We start from the raw sequence: 23,864 nt of genomic DNA on the forward strand, positions 1-23,864 counted from the left end.
GAGAAGAAGGAACGGGGGCTGGATGCGCCAGCCATTAACTCTCTTGGGATGTGACCGTAGCGGGGTGGAAAGAAGTTGCATAGCTTACACCAGGCTGCAGAGAGCCAGGAGCCAGGTGACGAACCTCTGCTGACGTGGTGGGTTAACCCTGGCTGGCTGCCAGGTGCCCACCAAGCCGCTCTCTCATTCCCCCTCCTCAGCAGGACGGGGGGAGGAAATGAGATGAAAAAGCTCGTGGGTCCAGATAAGGACAGGGAGGTTGCTTACCAATTACCGTCACAGGCAAAACACACTCGACTTGGGGAAAATTAATTTCATTTATTGCCGTTCAGAAACAGGGTAGGATGGTGGGTAGCAAAGTCAAAACTAAAAAACACCTTCCCCCATCCCCCACCCCTTCTTCCCAGGCACAACCTCACTCCTTCACTCCCAACTCCTTTACCTCCTGCCACCGAGCAGCACAGGGGATGGGGAATGGGGGTTGCAGTCAGTTCATAATATTCGTCCTTCCCACGGGTCCTTCCCACGGGCTGCAGTTCTTCGAGGACTGCTCTGGTGCGGCTCCCCCACGGGCCACAGCTCTTCCCACACAACCTGCTCCTGTCTTGGCTCCTCTCTACGAGCCACAGCTCACGTCAGGACCCTGGTCCGGTGTGGGCTCTCCACAGTAGAAGATAAGGAAAGAAAGAAAAGGCGGGAGTGGGGCACAATACAGAAGAAAAAGGGAAGAAAAGGAAGGGAAAAGGGAGACGGACGAGAAGAGGAGAAAGAAGAGGCAGGAGAAAAAACGAAGAAACGGGAGAAGAAAAGAGGGGAAGAAAAAAGGAAACAGAAAAGGGAGAAGAAAAGTAAATGGAGCAGAAAGGAAGGGGAGAGGCGAGGCCAGGCAAGGCCAGGTGAGGCGAGGGCGTGCCTGTGATGCGCTCTGGCGCCTGTGACAGCACAAGGGACGAGTCACAATGGGGGCAGTTGTCAGGGCCAACAGCAGGCAGCGCTGCGCCAGTACGGCCTGGGCCAGCGGTGAGTGCGCACGCAGTGGGGAGGTTGGGCTGGGCTGGACGAGGGCCGGGGCAGAAACGCAGGCCCCCGGGGAGGGGGGTCCGACCCTGAGGCGAGGGCCTGGCGCTGGGGGGAGCGCTGTGGGCAGGGCACAGTGCTGCCAGCGCCGGGGCTGGGCTCCCGCTGCCGCTCCCCCCACCCAGCCCCACTGAGCCCCCTTCTCTCCCCTCTCCTGCAGGCCATGGCTCTGGTGATACTGTTCGCCTTGGGTGCGCTGGGCATCATCCAGACGCCACTGGAGGTCGGAGATGAGCTGGCTGCGGCTGTGCGCCAGCACGTGCAGCAGCGTGTGGAGCAGCTGACCCAGGAGTTGGCTCGGATGCTTGAAGAGATGGAGCAGAGCCCCCAGGAGCTGAGCGGGGCGGTCAGGGGAGCCCTGCTCTTTGCTGCCTTGCAGCAGCAGCACTTCTGGGCTTTTGCTGGAGGCTTGGTCCTGCTCTTTTGGCTCTGCTGGTGGCTCTGGAAGAGGAGCCGTGAGCCAGGAAGCAGCAGCAAGCATGGCAGCTCCAGAAGCCTGGAGGACGAGGAGGAGGAGGAGGAGGAGGAGGAGGAGGAGGAGGAGGAGGAGGAGGAGGAGAAGGAGGAGGAGGAGGAGAAGGCGGAGGAGGAGAAGGCGGAGGAGGAGAAGGAGGAGGAGGAGGAAGAGCCATTATATACGGACAGGTTTCTGGACGAGTACACATCGTGGCCACTGCCGAACAGGCAAAGAACATGTGCAGTGGTGGAAAAGCTGGTGAACGACCTTCTCGGGGTCTGCCGAATCCTCTCCGGCAACGACTTCATGCCGCGGCTGCAGCCAGCTGTCGGGGTGGGCGGCTTCCTAGAAGGCTGGAATGCCTGTGGAGAAGACCTTGTCTGTCGCCTGCTTGTGCCCCTGAAGCCACCCCCCGGGCACTCCTTCCACCTCGAGCTGGGCACCGAAGGGGAGATGCTGGTGAGGAGCTCCCGCCTGCGTGTGGAGCTGGAGTGCACGTGCACAGGGGAGCGGCGGCTGGGGGACACGCTCTGCTTCCTCCACCACCCTGAGGACGAGCTGATGAGCAGTCAGGAAGCCAGCCTCCTACAAACCCTCTGCACCGGCTCGTACCTCAACGTGCAGAAAACCACCTTCTGGCTCCAGGAGCTGATGACAGCAGCCTGCGTTGCTGCGCCTCTGATGACCAGGGGCAAGGTAACGGTGCTGCCCTCCACACGCTTCTGCAAGCTCAAGCTAACCAACGCCTTCGAGAGACCCCTCTCCATTGAGCTGATCTTGGCGGTGCAGCAAGGCAACTCGGACACGCTCGTGAGCATGGAGTAGGCAGACGTCAGTGGTACCAGCAGTGCGAGGTGGCCGAAGAGAGAGCGAGCCAAAGAGAGAGCATGAGGTGGCCGAAGAGGCCGCTCGCTGCAAGGAGGCTTGCGACAGAGACTGCGTTACCACCTGGACAGCGACTGCCCACCCTCTTTCACGAGACTCCATTCCCTCCGGGACCTTTAGCCTGGGCAAAGATGCCAATAAATCTCTCTGGTTTTTAAAAGCTGCTTGTAAATGCGCTGAGAGAAGAAGGAACGGGGGCTGGATGCGCCAGCCATTAACTCTCTTGGGATGTGACCGTAGCGGGGTGGAAAGAAGTTGCATAGCTTACACCAGGCTGCAGAGAGCCAGGAGCCAGGTGACGAACCTCTGCTGACGTGGTGGGTTAACCCTGGCTGGCTGCCAGGTGCCCACCAAGCCGCTCTCTCATTCCCCCTCCTCAGCAGGACGGGGGGAGGAAATGAGATGAAAAAGCTCGTGGGTCCAGATAAGGACAGGGAGGTTGCTTACCAATTACCGTCACAGGCAAAACACACTCGACTTGGGGAAAATTAATTTCATTTATTGCCGTTCAGAAACAGGGTAGGATGGTGGGTAGCAAAGTCAAAACTAAAAAACACCTTCCCCCATCCCCCACCCCTTCTTCCCAGGCACAACCTCACTCCTTCACTCCCAACTCCTTTACCTCCTGCCACCGAGCAGCACAGGGGATGGGGAATGGGGGTTGCAGTCAGTTCATAATATTCGTCCTTCCCACGGGTCCTTCCCACGGGCTGCAGTTCTTCGAGGACTGCTCTGGTGCGGCTCCCCCACGGGCCACAGCTCTTCCCACACAACCTGCTCCTGTCTTGGCTCCTCTCTACGAGCCACAGCTCACGTCAGGACCCTGGTCCGGTGTGGGCTCTCCACAGTAGAAGATAAGGAAAGAAAGAAAAGGCGGGAGTGGGGCACAATACAGAAGAAAAAGGGAAGAAAAGGAAGGGAAAAGGGAGACGGACGAGAAGAGGAGAAAGAAGAGGCAGGAGAAAAAACGAAGAAACGGGAGAAGAAAAGAGGGGAAGAAAAAAGGAAACAGAAAAGGGAGAAGAAAAGTAAATGGAGCAGAAAGGAAGGGGAGAGGCGAGGCCAGGCAAGGCCAGGTGAGGCGAGGGCGTGCCTGTGATGCGCTCTGGTGCCTGTGACAGCACAAGGGACGAGTCACAATGGGGGCAGTTGTCAGGGCCAACAGCAGGCAGCGCTGCGCCAGTACGGCCTGGGCCAGCGGTGAGTGCGCACGCAGTGGGGAGGTTGGGCTGGGCTGGACGAGGGCCGGGGCAGAAACGCAGGCCCCCGGGGAGGGGGGTCCGACCCTGAGGCGAGGGCCTGGCGCTGGGGGGAGCGCCGTGGGCAGGGCACAGTGCTGCCAGCGCCGGGGCTGGGCTCCCGCTGCCGCTCCCCCCACCCAGCCCCACTGAGCCCCCTTCTCTCCCCTCTCCTGCAGGCCATGGCTCTGGTGATACTGTTCGCCTTGAGTGCGCTGGGCATCATCCAGACGCCACTGGAGGTCGGAGATGAGCTGGCTGCGGCTGTGCGCCAGCACGTGCAGCAGCGTGTGGAGCAGCTGACCCAGGAGTTGGCTCGGATGCTTGAAGAGATGGAGCAGAGCCCCCAGGAGCTGAGCGGGGCGGTCAGGGGAGCCCTGCTCTTTGCTGCCTTGCAGCAGCAGCACTTCTGGGCTTTTGCTGGAGGCTTGGTCCTGCTCTTTTGGCTCTGCTGGTGGCTCTGGAAGAGGAGCCGTGAGCCAGGAAGCAGCAGCAAGCATGGCAGCTCCAGAAGCCTGGAGGACGAGGAGGAGGAGGAGGAGGAGGAGGAGGAGGAGGAGGAGGAGGAGGAGGAGAAGGAGGAGGAGGAGGAGAAGGCGGAGGAGGAGAAGGCGGAGGAGGAGAAGGAGGAGGAGGAGGAAGAGCCATTATATACGGACAGGTTTCTGGACGAGTACACATCGTGGCCACTGCCGAACAGGCAAAGAACATGTGCAGTGGTGGAAAAGCTGGTGAACGACCTTCTCGGGGTCTGCCGAATCCTCTCCGGCAACGACTTCATGCCGCGGCTGCAGCCAGCTGTCGGGGTGGGCGGCTTCCTAGAAGGCTGGAATGCCTGTGGAGAAGACCTTGTCTGTCGCCTGCTTGTGCCCCTGAAGCCACCCCCCGGGCACTCCTTCCACCTCGAGCTGGGCACCGAAGGGGAGATGCTGGTGAGGAGCTCCCGCCTGCGTGTGGAGCTGGAGTGCACGTGCACAGGGGAGCGGCGGCTGGGGGACACGCTCTGCTTCCTCCACCACCCTGAGGACGAGCTGATGAGCAGTCAGGAAGCCAGCCTCCTACAAACCCTCTGCACCGGCTCGTACCTCAACGTGCAGAAAACCACCTTCTGGCTCCAGGAGCTGATGACAGCAGCCTGCGTTGCTGCGCCTCTGATGACCAGGGGCAAGGTAACGGTGCTGCCCTCCACACGCTTCTGCAAGCTCAAGCTAACCAACGCCTTCGAGAGACCCCTCTCCATTGAGCTGATCTTGGCGGTGCAGCAAGGCAACTCGGACACGCTCGTGAGCATGGAGTAGGCAGACGTCAGTGGTACCAGCAGTGCGAGGTGGCCGAAGAGAGAGCGAGCCAAAGAGAGAGCATGAGGTGGCCGAAGAGGCCGCTCGCTGCAAGGAGGCTTGCGACAGAGACTGCGTTACCACCTGGACAGCGACTGCCCACCCTCTTTCACGAGACTCCATTCCCTCCGGGACCTTTAGCCTGGGCAAAGATGCCAATAAATCTCTCTGGTTTTTAAAAGCTGCTTGTAAATGCGCTGAGAGAAGAAGGAACGGGGGCTGGATGCGCCAGCCATTAACTCTCTTGGGATGTGACCGTAGCGGGGTGGAAAGAAGTTGCATAGCTTACACCAGGCTGCAGAGAGCCAGGAGCCAGGTGACGAACCTCTGCTGACGTGGTGGGTTAACCCTGGCTGGCTGCCAGGTGCCCACCAAGCCGCTCTCTCATTCCCCCTCCTCAGCAGGACGGGGGGAGGAAATGAGATGAAAAAGCTCGTGGGTCCAGATAAGGACAGGGAGGTTGCTTACCAATTACCGTCACAGGCAAAACACACTCGACTTGGGGAAAATTAATTTCATTTATTGCCGTTCAGAAACAGGGTAGGATGGTGGGTAGCAAAGTCAAAACTAAAAAACACCTTCCCCCATCCACCACCCCTTCTTCCCAGGCACAACCTCACTCCTTCACTCCCAACTCCTTTACCTCCTGCCACCGAGCAGCACAGGGGATGGGGAATGGGGGGTTGCAGTCAGTTCATAATATTCGTCCTTCCCACGGGTCCTTCCCATGGGCTGCAGTTCTTCGAGGACTGCTCTGGTGCGGCTCCCCCACGGGCCACAGCTCTTCCCACACAACCTGCTCCTGTCTTGGCTCCTCTCTACGAGCCACAGCTCACGTCAGGACCCTGGTCCGGTGTGGGCTCTCCACAGTAGAAGATAAGGAAAGAAAGAAAAGGCGGGAGTGGGGCACAATACAGAAGAAAAAGGGAAGAAAAGGAAGGGAAAAGGGAGACGGACGAGAAGAGGAGAAAGAAGAGGCAGGAGAAAAACGAAGAAACGGGAGAAGAAAAGAGGGGAAGAAAAAAGGAAACAGAAAAGGGAGAAGAAAAGTAAATGGAGCAGAAAGGAAGGGGAGAGGCGAGGCCAGGCAAGGCCAGGTGAGGCGAGGGCGTGCCTGTGATGCGCTCTGGCGCCTGTGACAGCACAAGGGACGAGTCACAATGGGGGCAGTTGTCAGGGCCAACAGCAGGCAGCGCTGCGCCAGTACGGCCTGGGCCAGCGGTGAGTGCGCACGCAGTGGGGAGGTTGGGCTGGGCTGGACGAGGGCCGGGGCAGAAACGCAGGCCCCCGGGGAGGGGGGTCCGACCCTGAGGCGAGGGCCTGGCGCTGGGGGGAGCGCTGTGGGCAGGGCACAGTGCTGCCAGCGCCGGGGCTGGGCTCCCGCTGCCGCTCCCCCCACCCAGCCCCACTGAGCCCCCTTCTCTCCCCTCTCCTGCAGGCCATGGCTCTGGTGATACTGTTCGCCTTGAGTGCGCTGGGCATCATCCAGACGCCACTGGAGGTCGGAGATGAGCTGGCTGCGGCTGTGCGCCAGCACGTGCAGCAGCGTGTGGAGCAGCTGACCCAGGAGTTGGCTCGGATGCTTGAAGAGATGGAGCAGAGCCCCCAGGAGCTGAGCGGGGCGGTCAGGGGAGCCCTGCTCTTTGCTGCCTTGCAGCAGCAGCACTTCTGGGCTTTTGCTGGAGGCTTGGTCCTGCTCTTTTGGCTCTGCTGGTGGCTCTGGAAGAGGAGCCGTGAGCCAGGAAGCAGCAGCAAGCATGGCAGCTCCAGAAGCCTGGAGGACGAGGAGGAGGAGGAGGAGGAGGAGGAGGAGGAGGAGGAGGAGGAGGAGGAGGAGGAGAAGGAGGAGGAGGAGGAGAAGGCGGAGGAGGAGAAGGCGGAGGAGGAGAAGGAGGAGGAGGAGGAAGAGCCATTATATACGGACAGGTTTCTGGACGAGTACACATCGTGGCCACTGCCGAACAGGCAAAGAACATGTGCAGTGGTGGAAAAGCTGGTGAACGACCTTCTCGGGGTCTGCCGAATCCTCTCCGGCAACGACTTCATGCCGCGGCTGCAGCCAGCTGTCGGGGTGGGCGGCTTCCTAGAAGGCTGGAATGCCTGTGGAGAAGACCTTGTCTGTCGCCTGCTTGTGCCCCTGAAGCCACCCCCCGGGCACTCCTTCCACCTCGAGCTGGGCACCGAAGGGGAGATGCTGGTGAGGAGCTCCCGCCTGCGTGTGGAGCTGGAGTGCACGTGCACAGGGGAGCGGCGGCTGGGGGACACGCTCTGCTTCCTCCACCACCCTGAGGACGAGCTGATGAGCAGTCAGGAAGCCAGCCTCCTACAAACCCTCTGCACCGGCTCGTACCTCAACGTGCAGAAAACCACCTTCTGGCTCCAGGAGCTGATGACAGCAGCCTGCGTTGCTGCGCCTCTGATGACCAGGGGCAAGGTAACGGTGCTGCCCTCCACACGCTTCTGCAAGCTCAAGCTAACCAACGCCTTCGAGAGACCCCTCTCCATCGAGCTGATCTTGGCGGTGCAGCAAGGCAACTCGGACACGCTCGTGAGCATGGAGTAGGCAGACGTCAGTGGTACCAGCAGTGCGAGGTGGCCGAAGAGAGAGCGAGCCAAAGAGAGAGCATGAGGTGGCCGAAGAGGCCGCTCGCTGCAAGGAGGCTTGCGACAGAGACTGCGTTACCACCTGGACAGCGACTGCCCACCCTCTTTCACGAGACTCCATTCCCTCCGGGACCTTTAGCCTGGGCAAAGATGCCAATAAATCTCTCTGGTTTTTAAAAGCTGCTTGTAAATGCGCTGAGAGAAGAAGGAACGGGGGCTGGATGCGCCAGCCATTAACTCTCTTGGGATGTGACCGTAGCGGGGTGGAAAGAAGTTGCATAGCTTACACCAGGCTGCAGAGAGCCAGGAGCCAGGTGACGAACCTCTGCTGACGTGGTGGGTTAACCCTGGCTGGCTGCCAGGTGCCCACCAAGCCGCTCTCTCATTCCCCCTCCTCAGCAGGACGGGGGGAGGAAATGAGATGAAAAAGCTCGTGGGTCCAGATAAGGACAGGGAGGTTGCTTACCAATTACCGTCACAGGCAAAACACACTCGACTTGGGGAAAATTAATTTCATTTATTGCCGTTCAGAAACAGGGTAGGATGGTGGGTAGCAAAGTCAAAACTAAAAAACACCTTCCCCCATCCCCCACCCTTCTTCCCGGCCACAACCTCACTCCTTCACTCCCAACTCCTTTACCTCCTGCCACCGAGCAGCACAGGGGATGGGGAATGGGGGTTGCAGTCAGTTCATAATATTCGTCCTTCCCACGGGTCCTTCCCACGGGCTGCAGTTCTTCGAGGACTGCTCTGGTGCGGCTCCCCCACGGGCCACAGCTCTTCCCACACAACCTGCTCCTGTCTTGGCTTCCTCTCTACGAGCCACAGCTCACGTCAGGACCCTGGTCCGGTGTGGGCTCTCCACAGTAGAAGATAAGGAAAGAAAGAAAAGGCGGGAGTGGGGCACAATACAGAAGAAAAAGGGAAGAAAAGGAAGGGAAAAGGGAGACGGACGGAGAAGAGGAGAAAGAAGAGGCAGAGAGAAAAAACGAAGAAACGGGAGAAGAAAGAGGGGAAGAAAAAAGGAAACAGAAAAGGAGAAGAAAGTAAATGGAGCAGAAAGGAAGGGGAGAGGCGAGGCCAGGCAAGGCCAGGTGAGGCGAGGGCGTGCCTGTGATGCTCCTGGCGCCTGTGACAGCACAAGGGACGAGTCACAATGGGGGCAGTTGTCAGGGCCAACAGCAGGCAGCGCTGCGCCAGTACGGCCTGGGCCAGCGGTGAGTGCGCACGCAGTGGGGGAGGTTGGGCTGGGCTGGACGAGGGCCGGGGCAGAAACGCAGGCCCCCGGGGAGGGGGGTCCGACCCTGAGGCGAGGGCCTGGCGCTGGGGGAGCGCTGTGGGCAGGGCACAGTGCTGCCAGCGCCGGGGCTGGGCTCCCGCTGCCGCTCCCCCCACCCAGCCCCACTGAGCCCCTTCTCTCCCCTCTCCTGCAGGCCATGCTCTGGTGATACTGTTCGCCTTGGGTGCGCTGGGCATCATCCAGACGCCACTGGAGGTCGGAGATGAGCTGGCTGCGGCTGTGCGCCAGCACGTGCAGCAGCGTGTGGAGCAGCTGACCCAGGAGTTGGCTCGGATGCTTGAAGAGATGGAGCAGAGCCCCCAGGAGCTGAGCGGGGCGGTCAGGGGAGCCCTGCTTCTTTGCTGCCTTGCAGCAGCAGCACTTCTGGGCTTTTGCTGGAGGCTTGGTCCCTGCTCTTTTGGCTCTGCTGGTGGCTCTGGAAGAGGAGCCGTGAGCCAGGAAGCAGCAGCAAGCATGGCAGCTCCAGAAGCCTGGAGGGAGGAGGAGGAGGAGGAGGAGGAGGAGGAGGAGGAGGAGGAGGAGGAGAAGGGGAGGAGGAAGGAGGAGAAGGCGGAGGAGGAGAAGGCGGAGGAGGAGAGAAAGGAGGAGGAGGAGGAAGAGCCATTATATACGGACAGGTTTCTGGACGAGTACACATCGTGGCCACTGCCGAACAGGCAAAGAACATGTGCAGTGGTGGAAAAGCTGGTGAACGACCTTCTCGGGGTCTGCCGAATCCTCTCCGGCAACGACTTCATGCCGCGGCTGCAGCCAGCTGTCGGGGTGGGCGGCTTCCTAGAAGGCTGGAATGCCTGTGGGAGAAGACCTTGTCTGTCGCCTGCTTGTGCCCCCTGAAGCCACCCCCCGGGCACTCCTTCCACCTCGAGCTGGGCACCGAAGGGGAGATGCTGGTGAGGAGCTCCCGCCTGCGTGTGGAGCTGGAGTGCACGTGCACAGGGGAGCGGCGGCTGGGGGGCACGCTCTGCTTCCTCACCACCCTGAGGACGAGCTGATGAGCAGTCAGGAAGCCAGCCTCCTACAAAACCCTCTGCACCGGCTCGTACCTCAACGTGCAGAAAACCACCTTCTGGCTCCAGGAGCTGATGACAGCAGCCTGCGTTGCTGCGCCTCTGATGACCAGGGCAAGGTAACGGTGCTGCCCTCCACACGCTTCTGCAAGCTCAAGCTAACCAACGCCTTCGAGAGACCCTCTCCATCGAGCTGATCTTGGCGGTGCAGCAAGGCAACTCGACACGCTCGTGAGCATGGAGTAGGCAGACGTCAGTGGTACCAGCAGTGCGAGGTGGCCGAAGAGAGAGCGAGCCAAAGAGAGAGCATGAGGTGGCCGAAGAGGCCGCTCGCTGCAAGGAGGCTTGCGACAGAGACTGCGTTACCACCTGGACAGCGACTGCCCACCCTCCTTTCACGAGACTCCATTCCCTCCGGGACCTTTAGCCTGGGCAAAGATGCCAATAAATCTCTCTGTTTTTAAAAGCTGCTTGTAAATGCGCTGAGAGAAGAAGGACGGGGGCTGGATGCGCCAGCCATTAACTCTCTTGGGATGTGACCGTAGCGGGGTGGAAAGAAGTTGCATAGCTTACACCAGGCTGCAGAGAGCCAGGAGCCAGGTGACGAACCTCTGCTGACGTGGTGGTTAACCCTGGCTGGCTGCCAGGTGCCCACCAAGCCGCTCTCTCATTCCCCCTCCTCAGCAGGACGGGGGGAGGAAATGAGATGAAAAAGCTCGTGGGTTCCAGATAAGGACAGGGAGGTTGCTTACCAATTACCGTCACAGGCAAAACACACTCGACTTGGGGAAAATTAATTCATTTATTGCCGTTCAGAAACAGGGTAGGATGGTGGGTAGCAAAGTCAAAACTAAAAACACCTTCCCCCATCCCCCACCCCTTCTTCCCAGGCACAACCTCACTCCTTCACTCCCAACTCCTTTACCTCCTGCCACCGAGCAGCACAGGGGATGGGGAATGGGGGTTGCAGTCAGTTCATAATATCGTCCTTCCCACGGGTCCTTCCCACGGGCTGCAGTTCTTCGAGGACTGCTCTGGTGCGGCTCCCCACGGGCCACAGCTCTTCCCACACAACCTGCTCTGTCTTGGCTCCTCTCACGAGCCACAGCTCACGTCAGGACCCTGGTCCGGTGTGGGCTCTCCACAGTAGAAGATAAGGAAAGAAAGAAAAGGCGGGGAGTGGGGCACAATACAGAAGAAAAAGGGAAGAAAAGGAAGGGAAAAGGGAGACGGACGAAGAGAGGAGAAAGAAGAGGCAGGAGAAAAAACGAGAAGAAACGGGAGAAAGAAAAAGAGGGGAAAAAAGGAAACAGAAAAGGGAGAAGAAAAGTAAATGGAGCAGAAAGGAAGGGGAGAGGCGAGGCCAGGCAAGGCCAGGTGAGGCGAGGGCGTGCCTGTGATGCGCTCTGGCGCCTGTGACAGCACAAGGGACGAGTCACAATGGGGGCAGTTGTCAGGGCCAACAGCAGGCAGCGCTGCGCCAGTACGGCCTGGGCCAGCGGTGAGTGCGCACGCAGTGGGGAGGTTGGGCTGGGCTGGACGAGGGCCGGGGCAGAAACGCAGGCCCCCGGGGAGGGGGGTTCGACCCTGAGGCGAGGGCCTGGCGCTGGGGGGAGCGCTGTGGGCAGGGCACAGTGCTGCCAGCGCCGGGGCTGGGCTCCCGCTGCCGCTCCCCCCACCCAGCCCCACTGAGCCCCCTTCTCTCCCCTCTCCTGCAGGCCATGGCTCTGGTGATACTGTTCGCCTTGAGTGCGCTGGGCATCATCCAGACGCCACTGGAGGTCGGAGATGAGCTGGCTGCGGCTGTGCGCCAGCACGTGCAGCAGCGTGTGGAGCAGCTGACCCAGGAGTTGGCTCGGATGCTTGAAGAGATGGAGCAGAGCCCCCAGGAGCTGAGCGGGGCGGTCAGGGGAGCCCTGCTCTTTGCTGCCTTGCAGCAGCAGCACTTCTGGGCTTTTGCTGGAGGCTTGGTCCTGCTCTTTTGGCTCTGCTGGTGGCTCTGGAAGAGGAGCCGTGAGCCAGGAAGCAGCAGCAAGCATGGCAGCTCCAGAAGCCTGGAGGACGAGGAGGAGGAGGAGGAGGAGGAGGAGGAGGAGGAGGAGGAGGAGGAGGAGGAGGAGAAGGAGGAGGAGGAGGAGAAGGCGGAGGAGGAGAAGGCGGAGGAGGAGAAGGAGGAGGAGGAGGAAGAGCCATTATATACGGACAGGTTTCTGGACGAGTACACATCGTGGCCACTGCCGAACAGGCAAAGAACATGTGCAGTGGTGGAAAAGCTGGTGAACGACCTTCTCGGGGTCTGCCGAATCCTCTCCGGCAACGACTTCATGCCGCGGCTGCAGCCAGCTGTCGGGGTGGGCGGCTTCCTAGAAGGCTGGAATGCCTGTGGAGAAGACCTTGTCTGTCGCCTGCTTGTGCCCCTGAAGCCACCCCCCGGGCACTCCTTCCACCTCGAGCTGGGCACCGAAGGGGAGATGCTGGTGAGGAGCTCCCGCCTGCATGTGGAGCTGGAGTGCACGTGCACAGGGGAGCGGCGGCTGGGGGGGCACGCTCTGCTTCCTCCACCACCCTGAGGACGAGCTGATGAGCAGTCAGGAAGCCAGCCTCCTACAAACCCTCTGCACCGGCTCGTACCTCAACGTGCAGAAAACCACCTTCTGGCTCCAGGAGCTGATGACAGCAGCCTGCGTTGCTGCGCCTCTGATGACCAGGGGCAAGGTAACGGTGCTGCCCTCCACACGCTTCTGCAAGCTCAAGCTAACCAACGCCTTCGAGAGACCCCTCTCCATCGAGCTGATCTTGGCGGTGCAGCAAGGCAACTCGGACACGCTCGTGAGCATGGAGTAGGCAGACGTCAGTGGTACCAGCAGTGCGAGGTGGCCGAAGAGAGAGCGAGCCAAAGAGAGAGCATGAGGTGGCCGAAGAGGCCGCTCGCTGCAAGGAGGCTTGCGACAGAGACTGCGTTACCACCTGGACAGCGACTGCCCACCCTCTTTCACGAGACTCCATTCCCTCCGGGACCTTTAGCCTGGGCAAAGATGCCAATAAATCTCTCTGTTTTTTAAAAGCTGCTTGTAAATGCGCTGAGAGAAGAAGGAACGGGGGCTGGATGCGCCAGCCATTAACTCTCTTGGGATGTGACCGTAGCGGGGTGGAAAGAAGTTGCATAGCTTACACCAGGCTGCAGAGAGCCAGGAGCCAGGTGACGAACCTCTGCTGACGTGGTGGGTTAACCCTGGCTGGCTGCCAGGTGCCCACCAAGCCGCTCTCTCATTCCCCCTCCTCAGCAGGACGGGGGAGGAAATGAGATGAAAAAGCTCGTGGGTCCAGATAAGGACAGGGAGGTTGCTTACCAATTACCGTCACAGGCAAAACACACTCGACTTGGGGAAAATTAATTTCATTTATTGCCGTTCAGAACAGGGTAGGATGGTGGGTAGCAAAGTCAAAACTAAAAAACACCTTCCCCCATCCCCCACCCCTTCTTCCCAGGCACAACTTCACTCCTTCACTCCCAACTCCTTTACCTCCTGCCACCGAGCAGCACAGGGGATGGGGAATGGGGGTTGCAGTCAGTTCATAATATTCGTCCTTCTCACGGGTCCTTCCCACGGGCTGCAGTTCTTCGAGGACTGCTCTGGTGCGGCTCCCCCACGGGCCACAGCTCTTCCCACACAACCTGCTCCTGTCTTGGCTCCTCTCTACGAGCCACAGCTCACGTCAGGACCCTGGTCCGGTGTGGGCTCTCCACAGTAGAAGATAAGGAAAGAAAGAAAAGGCGGGAGTGGGGCACAATACAGAAGAAAAAGGGAAGAAAAGGAAGGGAAAAGGGAGATGGACGAGAAGAGGAGAAAGAAGAGGCAGGAGAAAAACGAAGAAACGGGAGAAGAAAAGAGGGGAAGAAAAAAGGAAACAGAAAAGGGAGAAGAAAAGTAAATGGAGCAGAAAGGAAGGGGAGAGGCGAGGCCAGGCAAGGCCAGGTGAGGCGAGGGCGTGCCTGTGATGCGCTCTGGCGCCTGTGACAGCACAAGGGACGAGTCACAATGGGGGCAGTTGTCAGGGCCAACAGCAGGCAGCGCTGCGCCAGTACGGCCTGGGCCAGCGGTGAGTGCGCACGCAGTGGGGAGGTTGGGCTGGGCTGGACGAGGGCCGGGGCAGAAACGCAGGCCCCCGGGGAGGGGGGTTCGACCCTGAGGCGAGGGCCTGGCGCTGGGGGGAGCGCTGTGGGCAGGGCACAGTGCTGCCAGCGCCGGGGCTGGGCTCCCGCTGCCGCTCCCCCCACCCAGCCCCACTGAGCCCCCTTCTCTCCCCTCTCCTGCAGGCCATGGCTCTGGTGATACTGTTCGCCTTGAGTGCGCTGGGCATCATCCAGACGCCACTGGAGGTCGGAGATGAGCTGGCTGCGGCTGTGCGCCAGCACGTGCAGCAGCGTGTGGAGCAGCTGACCCAGGAGTTGGCTCGGATGCTTGAAGAGATGGAGCAGAGCCCCCAGGAGCTGAGCGGGGCGGTCAGGGGAGCCCTGCTCTTTGCTGCCTTGCAGCAGCAGCACTTCTGGGCTTTTGCTGGAGGCTTGGTCCTGCTCTTTTGGCTCTGCTGGTGGCTCTGGAAGAGGAGCCGTGAGCCAGGAAGCAGCAGCAAGCATGGCAGCTCCAGAAGCCTGGAGGACGAGGAGGAGGAGGAGGAGGAGGAGGAGGAGGAGGAGGAGGAGGAGGAGGAGGAGAAGGAGGAGGAGGAGGAGAAGGCGGAGGAGGAGAAGGCGGAGGAGGAGAAGGAGGAGGAGGAGGAAGAGCCATTATATACGGACAGGTTTCTGGACGAGTACACATCGTGGCCACTGCCGAACAGGCAAAGAACATGTGCAGTGGTGGAAAAGCTGGTGAACGACCTTCTCGGGGTCTGCCGAATCCTCTCCGGCAACGACTTCATGCCGCGGCTGCAGCCAGCTGTCGGGGTGGGCGGCTTCCTAGAAGGCTGGAATGCCTGTGGAGAAGACCTTGTCTGTCGCCTGCTTGTGCCCCTGAAGCCACCCCCCGGGCACTCCTTCCACCTCGAGCTGGGCACCGAAGGGGAGATGCTGGTGAGGAGCTCCCGCCTGCGTGTGGAGCTGGAGTGCACGTGCACAGGGGAGCGGCGGCTGGGGGACACGCTCTGCTTCCTCCACCACCCTGAGGACGAGCTGATGAGCAGTCAGGAAGCCAGCCTCCTACAAACCCTCTGCACCGGCTCGTACCTCAACGTGCAGAAAACCACCTTCTGGCTCCAGGAGCTGATGACAGCAGCCTGCGTTGCTGCGCCTCTGATGACCAGGGGCAAGGTAACGGTGCTGCCCTCCACACGCTTCTGCAAGCTCAAGCTAACCAACGCCTTTGAGAGACCCCTCTCCATCGAGCTGATCTTGGCGGTGCAGCAAGGCAACTCGGACACGCTCGTGAGCATGGAGTAGGCAGACGTCAGTGGTACCAGCAGTGCGAGGTGGCCGAAGAGAGAGCGAGCCAAAGAGAGAGCATGAGGTGGCCGAAGAGGCCGCTCGCTGCAAGGAGGCTTGCGACAGAGACTGCGTTACCACCTGGACAGCGACTGCCCACCCTCTTTCACGAGACTCCATTCCCTCCGGGACCTTTAGCCTGGGCAAAGATGCCAATAAATCTCTCTGTTTTTTAAAAGCTGCTTGTAAATGCGCTGAGAGAAGAAGGAACGGGGGCTGGATGCGCCAGCCATTAACTCTCTTGGGATGTGACCGTAGCGGGGTGGAAAGAAGTTGCATAGCTTACACCAGGCTGCAGAGAGCCAGGAGCCAGGTGACGAACCTCTGCTGACGTGGTGGGTTAACCCTGGCTGGCTGCCAGGTGCCCACCAAGCCGCTCTCTCATTCCCCCTCCTCAGCAGGACGGGGGGAGGAAATGAGATGAAAAAGCTCGTGGGTCCAGATAAGGACAGGGAGGTTGCTTACCAATTACCGTCACAGGCAAAACACACTCGACTTGGGGAAAATTAATTTCATTTATTGCCGTTCAGAAACAGGGTAGGATGGTGGGTAGCAAAGTCAAAACTAAAAAACACCTTCCCCCATCCCCCACCCCTTCTTCCCAGGCACAACCTCACTCCTTCACTCCCAACTCCTTTACCTCCTGCCACCGAGCAGCACAGGGGATGGGGAATGGGGGTTGCAGTCAGTTCATAATATTCGTCCTTCCCACGGGTCCTTCCCACGGGCTGCAGTTCTTCGAGGACTGCTCTGGCGCGGCTCCCCCACGGGCCACAGCTCTTCCCACACAACCTGCTCCTGTCTTGGCTCCTCTCTACGAGCCACAGCTCACGTCAGGACCCTGGTCCGGTGTGGGCTCTCCACAGTAGAAGATAAGGAAAGAAAGAAAAGGCGGGAGTGGGGCACAATACAGAAGAAAAAGGGAAGAAAAGGAAGGGAAAAGGGAGATGGACGAGAAGAGGAGAAAGAAGAGGCAGGAGAAAAAACGAAGAAACGGGAGAAGAAAAGAGGGGAAGAAAAAAGGAAACAGAAAAGGGAGAAGAAAAGTAAATGGAGCAGAAAGGAAGGGGAGAGGCGAGGCCAGGCAAGGCCAGGTGAGGCGAGGGCGTGCCTGTGATGCGCTCTGGCGCCTGTGACAGCACAAGGGACGAGTCACAATGGGGGCAGTTGTCAGGGCCAACAGCAGGCAGCGCTGCGCCAGTACGGCCTGGGCCAGCGGTGAGTGCGCACGCAGCGGGGAGGTTGGGCTGGGCTGGACGAGGGCCGGGGCAGAAACGCAGGCCCCCGGGGAGGGGGGTCCGACCCTGAGGCGAGGGCCTGGCGCTGGGGGGAGCGCCGTGGGCAGGGCACAGTGCTGCCAGCGCCGGGGCTGGGCTCCCGCTGCCGCTCCCCCCACCCAGCCCCACTGAGCCCCCTTCTCTCCCCTCTCCTGCAGGCCATGGCTCTGGTGATACTGTTCGCCTTGAGTGTGCTGGGCATCATCCAGACGCCACTGGAGGTCGGAGATGAGCTGGCTGCGGCTGTGCGCCAGCACGTGCAGCAGCGTGTGGAGCAGCTGACCCAGGAGTTGGCTCGGATGCTTGAAGAGATGGAGCAGAGCCCCCAGGAGCTGAGCGGGGCGGTCAGGGGAGCCCTGCTCTTTGCTGCCTTGCAGCAGCAGCACTTCTGGGCTTTTGCTGGAGGCTTGGTCCTGCTCTTTTGGCTCTGCTGGTGGCTCTGGAAGAGGAGCCGTGAGCCAGGAAGCAGCAGCAAGCATGGCAGCTCCAGAAGCCTGGAGGACGAGGAGGAGGAGGAGGAGGAGGAGGAGGAGGAGGAGGAGGAGGAGGAGGAGGAGGAGGAGGAGAAGGAGGAGGAGGAGGAGAAGGCGGAGGAGGAGAAGGCGGAGGAGGAGAAGGAGGAGGAGGAGGAAGAGCCATTATATACGGACAGGTTTCTGGACGAGTACACATCGTGGCCACTGCCGAACAGGCAAAGAACATGTGCAGTGGTGGAAAAGCTGGTGAACGACCTTCTCGGGGTCTGCCGAATCCTCTCCGGCAACGACTTCATGCCGCGGCTGCAGCCAGCTGTCGGGGTGGGCGGCTTCCTAGAAGGCTGGAATGCCTGTGGAGAAGACCTTGTCTGTCGCCTGCTTGTGCCCCTGAAGCCACCCCCCGGGCACTCCTTCCACCTCGAGCTGGGCACCGAAGGGGAGATGCTGGTGAGGAGCTCCCGCCTGCGTGTGGAGCTGGAGTGCACGTGCACAGGGGAGCGGCGGCTGGGGGACACGCTCTGCTTCCTCCACCACCCTGAGGACGAGCTGATGAGCAGTCAGGAAGCCAGCCTCCTACAAACCCTCTGCACCGGCTCGTACCTCAACGTGCAGAAAACCACCTTCTGGCTCCAGGAGCTGATGACAGCAGCCTGCGTTGCTGCGCCTCTGATGACCAGGGGCAAGGTAACGGTGCTGCCCTCCACACGCTTCTGCAAGCTCAAGCTAACCAACGCCTTTGAGAGACCCCTCTCCATTGAGCTGATCTTGGCGGTGCAGCAAGGCAACTCGGACACGCTCGTGAGCATGGAGTAGGCAGACGTCAGTGGTACCAGCAGTGCGAGGTGGCCGAAGAGAGAGCGAGCCAAAGAGAGAGCATGAGGTGGCCGAAGAGGCCGCTCGCTGCAAGGAGGCTTGCGACAGAGACTGCGTTACCACCTGGACAGCGACTGCCCACCCTCTTTCACGAGACTCCATTCCCTCCGGGACCTTTAGCCTGGGCAAAGATGCCAATAAATCTCTCTGTTTTTTAAAAGCTGCTTGTAAATGCGCTGAGAGAAGAAGGAACGGGGGCTGGATGCGCCAGCCATTAACTCTCTTGGGATGTGACCGTAGCGGGGTGGAAAGAAGTTGCATAGCTTACACCAGGCTGCAGAGAGCCAGGAGCCAGGTGACGAACCTCTGCTGACGTGGTGGGTTAACCCTGGCTGGCTGCCAGGTGCCCACCAAGCCGCTCTCTCATTCCCCCTCCTCAGCAGGACGGGGGGAGGAAATGAGATGAAAAAGCTCGTGGGTCCAGATAAGGACAGGGAGGTTGCTTACCAATTACCGTCACAGGCAAAACACACTCGACTTGGGGAAAATTAATTTCATTTATTGCCGTTCAGAAACAGGGTAGGATGGTGGGTAGCAAAGTCAAAACTAAAAAACACCTTCCCCCATCCCCCACCCCTTCTTCCCAGGCACAACCTCACTCCTTCACTCCCAACTCCTTTACCTCCTGCCACCGAGCAGCACAGGGGATGGGGAATGGGGGTTGCAGTCAGTTCATAATATTCGTCCTTCCCACGGGTCCTTCCCACGGGCTGCAGTTCTTCGAGGACTGCTCTGGCGCGGCTCCCCCACGGGCCACAGCTCTTCCCACACAACCTGCTCCTGTCTTGGCTCCTCTCTACGAGCCACAGCTCACGTCAGGACCCTGGTCCGGTGTGGGCTCTCCACAGTAGAAGATAAGGAAAGAAAGAAAAGGCGGGAGTGGGGCACAATACAGAAGAAAAAGGGAAGAAAAGGAAGGGAAAAGGGAGATGGACGAGAAGAGGAGAAAGAAGAGGCAGGAGAAAAAACGAAGAAACGGGAGAAGAAAAGAGGGGAAGAAAAAAGGAAACAGAAAAGGGAGAAGAAAAGTAAATGGAGCAGAAAGGAAGGGGAGAGGCGAGGCCAGGCAAGGCCAGGTGAGGCGAGGGCGTGCCTGTGATGCGCTCTGGCGCCTGTGACAGCACAAGGGACGAGTCACAATGGGGGCAGTTGTCAGGGCCAACAGCAGGCAGCGCTGCGCCAGTACGGCCTGGGCCAGCGGTGAGTGCGCACGCAGCGGGGAGGTTGGGCTGGGCTGGACGAGGGCCGGGGCAGAAACGCAGGCCCCCGGGGAGGGGGGTCCGACCCTGAGGCGAGGGCCTGGCGCTGGGGGGAGCGCCGTGGGCAGGGCACAGTGCTGCCAGCGCCGGGGCTGGGCTCCCGCTGCCGCTCCCCCCACCCAGCCCCACTGAGCCCCCTTCTCTCCCCTCTCCTGCAGGCCATGGCTCTGGTGATACTGTTCGCCTTGGGTGCGCTGGGCATCATCCAGACGCCACTGGAGGTCGGAGATGAGCTGGCTGCGGCTGTGCGCCAGCACGTGCAGCAGCGTGTGGAGCAGCTGACCCAGGAGTTGGCTCGGATGCTTGAAGAGATGGAGCAGAGCCCCCAGGAGCTGAGCGGGGCGGTCAGGGGAGCCCTGCTCTTTGCTGCCTTGCAGCAGCAGCACTTCTGGGCTTTTGCTGGAGGCTTGGTCCTGCTCTTTTGGCTCTGCTGGTGGCTCTGGAAGAGGAGCCGTGAGCCAGGAAGCAGCAGCAAGCATGGCAGCTCCAGAAGCCTGGAGGAGGAGGAGGAGGAGGAGGAGGAGGAGGAGGAGGAGGAGGAGGAGGAGGAGAAGGAGGAGGAGGAGGAGAAGGCGGAGGAGGAGAAGGCGGAGGAGGAGAAGGAGGAGGAGGAGGAAGAGCCATTATATACGGACAGGTTTCTGGACGAGTACACATCGTGGCCACTGCCGAACAGGCAAAGAACATGTGCAGTGGTGGAAAAGCTGGTGAACGACCTTCTCGGGGTCTGCCGAATCCTCTCCGGCAACGACTTCATGCCGCGGCTGCAGCCAGCTGTCGGGGTGGGCGGCTTCCTAGAAGGCTGGAATGCCTGTGGAGAAGACCTTGTCTGTCGCCTGCTTGTGCCCCTGAAGCCACCCCCCGGGCACTCCTTCCACCTCGAGCTGGGCACCGAAGGGGAGATGCTGGTGAGGAGCTCCCGCCTGCGTGTGGAGCTGGAGTGCACGTGCACAGGGGAGCGGCGGCTGGGGGGCACGCTCTGCTTCCTCCACCACCCTGAGGACGAGCTGATGAGCAGTCAGGAAGCCAGCCTCCTACAAACCCTCTGCACCGGCTCGTACCTCAACGTGCAGAAAACCACCTTCTGGCTCCAGGAGCTGATGACAGCAGCCTGCGTTGCTGCGCCTCTGATGACCAGGGGCAAGGTAACGGTGCTGCCCTCCACACGCTTCTGCAAGCTCAAGCTAACCAACGCCTTCGAGAGACCCCTCTCCATTGAGCTGATCTTGGCGGTGCAGCAAGGCAACTCGGACACGCTCGTGAGCATGGAGTAGGCAGACGTCAGTGGTACCAGCAGTGCGAGGTGGCCAAAGAGAGAGCGAGCCAAAGAGAGAGCATGAGGTGGCCGAAGAGGCCGCTCGCTGCAAGGAGGCTTGCGACAGAGACTGCGTTACCACCTGGACAGCGACTGCCCACCCTCTTTCACGAGACTCCATTCCCTCCGGGACCTTTAGCCTGGGCAAAGATGCCAATAAATCTCTTTGTTTTTTAAAAGCTGCTTGTAAATGCGCTGAGAGAAGAAGGAACGGGGGCTGGATGCGCCAGCCATTAACTCTCTTGGGATGTGACCGTAGCGGGGTGGAAAGAAGTTGCATAGCTTACACCAGGCTGCAGAGAGCCAGGAGCCAGGTGACGAACCTCTGCTGACGTGGTGGGTTAACCCTGGCTGGCTGCCAGGTGCCCACCAAGCCGCTCTCTCATTCCCCCTCCTCAGCAGGACGGGGGGAGGAAATGAGATGAAAAAGCTCGTGGGTCCAGATAAGGACAGGGAGGTTGCTTACCAATTACCGTCACAGGCAAAACACACTCGACTTGGGGAAAATTAATTTCATTTATTGCCGTTCAGAAACAGGGTAGGATGGTGGGTAGCAAAGTCAAAACTAAAAAACACCTTCCCCCATCCCCCACCCCTTCTTCCCAGGCACAACCTCACTCCTTCACTCCCAACTCCTTTACCTCCTGCCACCGAGCAGCACAGGGGATGGGGAATGGGGGTTGCAGTCAGTTCATAATATTCGTCCTTCCCACGGGTCCTTCCCACGGGCTGCAGTTCTTCGAGGACTGCTCTGGCGCGGCTCCCCCACGGGCCACAGCTCTTCCCACACAACCTGCTCCTGTCTTGGCTCCTCTCTACGAGCCACAGCTCACGTCAGGACCCTGGTCCGGTGTGGGCTCTCCACAGTAGAAGATAAGGAAAGAAAGAAAAGGCGGGAGTGGGGCACAATACAGAAGAAAAAGGGAAGAAAAGGAAGGGAAAAGGGAGATGGACGAGAAGAGGAGAAAGAAGAGGCAGGAGAAAAAACGAAGAAACGGGAGAAGAAAAGAGGGGAAGAAAAAAGGAAACAGAAAAGGGAGAAGAAAAGTAAATGGAGCAGAAAGGAAGGGGAGAGGCGAGGCCAGGCAAGGCCAGGTGAGGCGAGGGCGTGCCTGTGATGCGCTCTGGCGCCTGTGACAGCACAAGGGACGAGTCACAATGGGGGCAGTTGTCAGGGCCAACAGCAGGCAGCGCTGCGCCAGTACGGCCTGGGCCAGCGGTGAGTGCGCACGCAGTGGGGAGGTTGGGCTGGGCTGGACGAGGGCCGGGGCAGAAACGCAGGCCCCCGGGGAGGGGGGTCCGACCCTGAGGCGAGGGCCTGGCGCTGGGGGGAGCGCCGTGGGCAGGGCACAGTGCTGCCAGCGCCGGGGCTGGGCTCCCGCTGCCGCTCCCCCCACCCAGCCCCACTGAGCCCCCTTCTCTCCCCTCTCCTGCAGGCCATGGCTCTGGTGATACTGTTCGCCTTGAGTGCGCTGGGCATCATCCAGACGCCACTGGAGGTCGGAGATGAGCTGGCTGCGGCTGTGCGCCAGCACGTGCAGCAGCGTGTGGAGCAGCTGACCCAGGAGTTGGCTCGGATGCTTGAAGAGATGGAGCAGAGCCCCCAGGAGCTGAGCGGGGCGGTCAGGGGAGCCCTGCTCTTTGCTGCCTTGCAGCAGCAGCACTTCTGGGCTTTTGCTGGAGGCTTGGTCCTGCTCTTTTGGCTCTGCTGGTGGCTCTGGAAGAGGAGCCGTGAGCCAGGAAGCAGCAGCAAGCATGGCAGCTCCAGAAGCCTGGAGGACGAGGAGGAGGAGGAGGAGGGGGAGGAGGAGGAGAAGGAGGAGGAGGAGGAGAAGGCGGAGGAGGAGAAGGCGGAGGAGGAGAAGGAGGAGGAGGAGGAAGAGCCATTATATACGGACAGGTTTCTGGACGAGTACACATCGTGGCCACTGCCGAACAGGCAAAGAACATGTGCAGTGGTGGAAAAGCTGGTGAACGACCTTCTCGGGGTCTGCCGAATCCTCTCCGGCAACGACTTCATGCCGCGGCTGCAGCCAGCTGTCGGGGTGGGCGGCTTCCTAGAAGGCTGGAATGCCTGTGGAGAAGACCTTGTCTGTCGCCTGCTTGTGCCCCTGAAGCCACCCCCCGGGCACTCCTTCCACCTCGAGCTGGGCACCGAAGGGGAGATGCTGGTGAGGAGCTCTCGCCTGCGTGTGGAGCTGGAGTGCACGTGCACAGGGGAGCGGCGGCTGGGGGGCACGCTCTGCTTCCTCCACCACCCTGAGGACGAGCTGATGAGCAGTCAGGAAGCCAGCCTCCTACAAACCCTCTGCACCGGCTCGTACCTCAACGTGCAGAAAACCACCTTCTGGCTCCAGGAGCTGATGACAGCAGCCTGCGTTGCTGCGCCTCTGATGACCAGGGGCAAGGTAACGGTGCTGCCCTCCACACGCTTCTGCAAGCTCAAGCTAACCAACGCCTTCGAGAGACCCCTCTCCATTGAGCTGATCTTGGCGGTGCAGCAAGGCAACTCGGACACGCTCGTGAGCATGGAGTAGGCAGACGTCAGTGGTACCAGCAGTGCGAGGTGGCCGAAGAGAGAGCGAGCCAAAGAGAGAGCATGAGGTGGCCGAAGAGGCCGCTCGCTGCAAGGAGGCTTGCGACAGAGACTGCGTTACCACCTGGACAGCGACTGCCCACCCTCTTTCACGAGACTCCATTCCCTCCGGGACCTTTAGCCTGGGCAAAGATGCCAATAAATCTCTCTGTTTTTTAAAAGCTGCTTGTAAATGCGCTGAGAGAAGAAGGAACGGGGGCTGGATGCGCCAGCCATTAACTCTCTTGGGATGTGACCGTAGCGGGGTGGAAAGAAGTTGCATAGCTTACACCAGGCTGCAGAGAGCCAGGAGCCAGGTGACGAACCTCTGCTGACGTGGTGGGTTAACCCTGGCTGGCTGCCAGGTGCCCACCAAGCCGCTCTCTCATTCCCCCTCCTCAGCAGGACGGGGGGAGGAAATGAGATGAAAAAGCTCGTGGGTCCAGATAAGGACAGGGAGGTTGCTTACCAATTACCGTCACAGGCAAAACACACTCGACTTGGGGAAAATTAATTTCATTTATTGCCGTTCAGAAACAGGGTAGGATGGTGGGTAGCAAAGTCAAAACTAAAAAACACCTTCCCCCATCCCCCACCCCTTCTTCCCAGGCACAACCTCACTCCTTCACTCCCAACTCCTTTACCTCCTGCCACCGAGCAGCACAGGGGATGGGGAATGGGGGTTGCAGTCAGTTCATAATA

The 23,864-nt window shown here is 60.1% G+C and overlaps 7 protein-coding genes and 1 pseudogene across 7 annotated transcripts; all 8 read left to right on the forward strand.

Annotated features, from left to right (window-relative positions):
* The first annotated feature begins 1,240 nt into the window (after nt 1–1,240).
* On the forward strand, nt 1,241–2,410 carry LOC143162967 (inositol 1,4,5-trisphosphate receptor-interacting protein-like 1). Its single transcript, XM_076343542.1, has 2 exons — nt 1,241–1,583; nt 1,686–2,410. The coding sequence occupies exons 1-2, from the start codon at nt 1,241–1,243 to the stop codon at nt 2,357–2,359; spliced, it is 1,017 nt and encodes a 338-aa protein (XP_076199657.1). The 3' UTR covers nt 2,360–2,410.
* Nucleotides 2,411–3,839: 1,429 nt separating this feature from the next.
* LOC143162968 (inositol 1,4,5-trisphosphate receptor-interacting protein-like 1) lies at nt 3,840–5,006 on the forward strand. The gene is made up of 2 exons (XM_076343543.1): nt 3,840–4,227; nt 4,309–5,006. The coding sequence occupies exons 1-2, from the start codon at nt 3,840–3,842 to the stop codon at nt 4,953–4,955; spliced, it is 1,035 nt and encodes a 344-aa protein (XP_076199658.1). The 3' UTR covers nt 4,956–5,006.
* Nucleotides 5,007–6,435: 1,429 nt separating this feature from the next.
* LOC143162969 (inositol 1,4,5-trisphosphate receptor-interacting protein-like 1) lies at nt 6,436–7,608 on the forward strand. Its single transcript, XM_076343545.1, has 2 exons — nt 6,436–6,838; nt 6,911–7,608. Exons 1-2 carry the CDS (start codon nt 6,436–6,438, stop codon nt 7,555–7,557), a joined length of 1,050 nt encoding a protein of 349 aa, XP_076199660.1. The 3' UTR covers nt 7,558–7,608.
* A 2,281-nt stretch (nt 7,609–9,889) lies between these two features.
* Nucleotides 9,890–12,749, forward strand: LOC143162970 (inositol 1,4,5-trisphosphate receptor-interacting protein-like 1; annotated as a pseudogene).
* A 1,477-nt stretch (nt 12,750–14,226) lies between these two features.
* On the forward strand, nt 14,227–15,396 carry LOC143162971 (inositol 1,4,5-trisphosphate receptor-interacting protein-like 1). The gene is made up of 2 exons (XM_076343546.1): nt 14,227–14,569; nt 14,672–15,396. The coding sequence occupies exons 1-2, from the start codon at nt 14,227–14,229 to the stop codon at nt 15,343–15,345; spliced, it is 1,017 nt and encodes a 338-aa protein (XP_076199661.1). The 3' UTR covers nt 15,346–15,396.
* A 1,429-nt stretch (nt 15,397–16,825) lies between these two features.
* LOC143162972 (inositol 1,4,5-trisphosphate receptor-interacting protein-like 1) lies at nt 16,826–18,004 on the forward strand. Its single transcript, XM_076343547.1, has 2 exons — nt 16,826–17,219; nt 17,307–18,004. Exons 1-2 carry the CDS (start codon nt 16,826–16,828, stop codon nt 17,951–17,953), a joined length of 1,041 nt encoding a protein of 346 aa, XP_076199662.1. The 3' UTR covers nt 17,954–18,004.
* Nucleotides 18,005–19,433: 1,429 nt separating this feature from the next.
* LOC143162973 (inositol 1,4,5-trisphosphate receptor-interacting protein-like 1) lies at nt 19,434–20,546 on the forward strand. Its single transcript, XM_076343548.1, has one exon. The coding sequence runs from the start codon at nt 19,434–19,436 to the stop codon at nt 20,544–20,546; it is 1,113 nt and encodes a 370-aa protein (XP_076199663.1).
* A 1,480-nt stretch (nt 20,547–22,026) lies between these two features.
* On the forward strand, nt 22,027–23,175 carry LOC143162974 (inositol 1,4,5-trisphosphate receptor-interacting protein-like 1). Its single transcript, XM_076343549.1, has 2 exons — nt 22,027–22,369; nt 22,451–23,175. Exons 1-2 carry the CDS (start codon nt 22,027–22,029, stop codon nt 23,122–23,124), a joined length of 1,017 nt encoding a protein of 338 aa, XP_076199664.1. The 3' UTR covers nt 23,125–23,175.
* The last annotated feature ends 689 nt before the right edge of the window (nt 23,176–23,864 follow it).

The sequence above is a fragment of the Aptenodytes patagonicus genome, chromosome 7 (assembly GCF_965638725.1).
Source record: "Aptenodytes patagonicus chromosome 7, bAptPat1.pri.cur, whole genome shotgun sequence".
Classification (NCBI taxonomy): Eukaryota; Metazoa; Chordata; class Aves; order Sphenisciformes; family Spheniscidae; genus Aptenodytes; species Aptenodytes patagonicus.

Coding starts and splice junctions, on each gene's coding strand:
- LOC143162967 (XM_076343542.1), top strand. CDS start 1,241: ATGGCTCTGGTGATACTGTTCGCCTTGGGTGCGCTGGGCATCATCCAG. Junction 1,584..1,685: donor CTCCAGAAGCCTGGAGGACG/AGGAGGAGGAGG, acceptor CGGAGGAGGAGA/AGGAGGAGGAGGAGGAAGAG.
- LOC143162968 (XM_076343543.1), top strand. CDS start 3,840: ATGGCTCTGGTGATACTGTTCGCCTTGAGTGCGCTGGGCATCATCCAG. Junction 4,228..4,308: donor GGAGGAGGAGGAGGAGGAGG/AGGAGAAGGAGG, acceptor AAGAGCCATTAT/ATACGGACAGGTTTCTGGAC.
- LOC143162969 (XM_076343545.1), top strand. CDS start 6,436: ATGGCTCTGGTGATACTGTTCGCCTTGAGTGCGCTGGGCATCATCCAG. Junction 6,839..6,910: donor GGAGGAGGAGGAGGAGAAGG/AGGAGGAGGAGG, acceptor AAGAGCCATTAT/ATACGGACAGGTTTCTGGAC.
- LOC143162971 (XM_076343546.1), top strand. CDS start 14,227: ATGGCTCTGGTGATACTGTTCGCCTTGAGTGCGCTGGGCATCATCCAG. Junction 14,570..14,671: donor CTCCAGAAGCCTGGAGGACG/AGGAGGAGGAGG, acceptor CGGAGGAGGAGA/AGGAGGAGGAGGAGGAAGAG.
- LOC143162972 (XM_076343547.1), top strand. CDS start 16,826: ATGGCTCTGGTGATACTGTTCGCCTTGAGTGTGCTGGGCATCATCCAG. Junction 17,220..17,306: donor GGAGGAGGAGGAGGAGGAGG/AGGAGGAGGAGA, acceptor AAGAGCCATTAT/ATACGGACAGGTTTCTGGAC.
- LOC143162973 (XM_076343548.1), top strand. CDS start 19,434: ATGGCTCTGGTGATACTGTTCGCCTTGGGTGCGCTGGGCATCATCCAG.
- LOC143162974 (XM_076343549.1), top strand. CDS start 22,027: ATGGCTCTGGTGATACTGTTCGCCTTGAGTGCGCTGGGCATCATCCAG. Junction 22,370..22,450: donor CTCCAGAAGCCTGGAGGACG/AGGAGGAGGAGG, acceptor CGGAGGAGGAGA/AGGAGGAGGAGGAGGAAGAG.